The 1,527-nt window shown below is 31.7% G+C and overlaps 1 protein-coding gene across 1 annotated transcript in view; it reads left to right on the forward strand.

Annotated features, from left to right (window-relative positions):
• snx8a (sorting nexin 8a) overlaps positions 1–1,472 on the forward strand; it is a gene marked incomplete in the record, with an annotated part of 11,289 nt that extends 9,817 nt beyond the window's left edge. Inside the window, 2 exon segments of the mRNA XM_024271682.2 lie at positions 918–1,067; positions 1,289–1,472. Coding sequence (XP_024127450.2) covers positions 918–1,067; positions 1,289–1,369 — 231 coding nt within the window.
• Positions 1,473–1,527: the final 55 nt, after the last annotated feature.

A 1,527-nucleotide genomic window follows, 5' to 3' on the forward strand; every position in this document is an offset into this window, starting at 1 on the left:
CATTAAGAAAGTAATTAAATTGCTGTTTGTTTCTGTGCCCTCTGTGGTTTTTATCTTGGGGCCGCAGCTCCTTTTTATTTATTTTTTTAAACGTGGTTTGGACGTTTTTGCCACATTTTCTGTATAGTTCTACCTAAAGGTCTAACTGAGTTAGTACTTTTCGGACCAAGCCAGATTAAGATCAGAAATGTTATGCTTTACTCAAAAAATTCCCACTAACCATGTTAATGTAAAAACTGACTCATTTAGGGGTTTTATTGTTGAATTTTGTATCAAGTTTTTACCTATTTTAGTATTTTTTCCCCATTGTGCCACATTGAAGGTTTTTAATATTGCTTTCCACATATGACCAATCTTCATCTGGGAAATATGCACAAATCATAGATTAAAAAAAATATTAAAAGTTATAAAAAAATAACAAAGGTGCTTTTATTGTGAAAAAAGGTGATGTAAAGCTGATAATCTGTGAATTAAACTAACAGATTTAGGGATGTGAAATTCAGATTTAATCATATTTCACTCATTCTTTTTTTGTATTTTTTTCTTTAGAAACAATATTTTTTTTTTTACAGGAAAAAAAATCTGATCATCTACAATACATCAATAGAGCTGTTTTCTGTAAAATATGCACAAAATATAAAATTAAGAAACATCAAACCAATATTCAGTTTAGTCTCTCACGTTTATTAAAAAAATATTTCATATTTCATGGATTTAAAAATAAAATATCAATTTTTCTGTTTAATACAACATAATTTTTGTGTCTTCTTTTGATAACATCCTCCTATCAGTCCTGTTTCTAACAAGCAGGATTAGCAACGGATTTCCCTTCTATTAACATTTTGTTCCTGATCATTTCTGTCATTTAATTAGTGCTAACTTTTTGTCTTTTTTTTTTTTAAATGTTCTGATAATAGCAAGAAAGTGCCATTCAAACCATGGAGCTGCGCAACTACTTCTCCCTGTTCTGCCTTCATCAAGAGACGCAGCTTATCTTCACTTACCTTCCAATTACGTCCCACATTCTCGGGGCTTTTGTTAACTCCCAGGTCCAAGGACACAAAGAGGTAAGGCTGGGAATTCTTTTTCCCAGTTCCTCACCTAGTTAGTCACCAAATTAGCTTGACTTTAAAAAATATTTTAAAAAATCTTGATGGTTTGTGCTGTGGAATTATATTATCTTTAATTTAATGTACAATTTGTGCAGAAATAAAAAAATGTTTGTTTATGATCCACAGGAAGTATTAAAAAAGTGTAAAAATATATTTTTTATTTTTTCTCTTTACAGATGGGAGACGTCTGGAATGAACTCCAGCCAAAACTGGGATGTCTTTTTGCCAGTAAAAATGGAGTGAAATCTTCCATCTGAAACCTCCATCATCATCATCATGTGATGACTAGAAACACTCCCACTTGTGTGAAATGGATTTCATCAATCACACTTCTGCTTTTCACTAAAGATCATCATTGGAGTCATTTGGGCTCTAATTTCCTGCAAGTAACAGTGGAGTCATAAGTCTCCCGTCA

Source organism: Oryzias melastigma, linkage group LG8, assembly GCF_002922805.2.
Source record: "Oryzias melastigma strain HK-1 linkage group LG8, ASM292280v2, whole genome shotgun sequence".
Taxonomy (NCBI): Eukaryota; Metazoa; Chordata; class Actinopteri; order Beloniformes; family Adrianichthyidae; genus Oryzias; species Oryzias melastigma.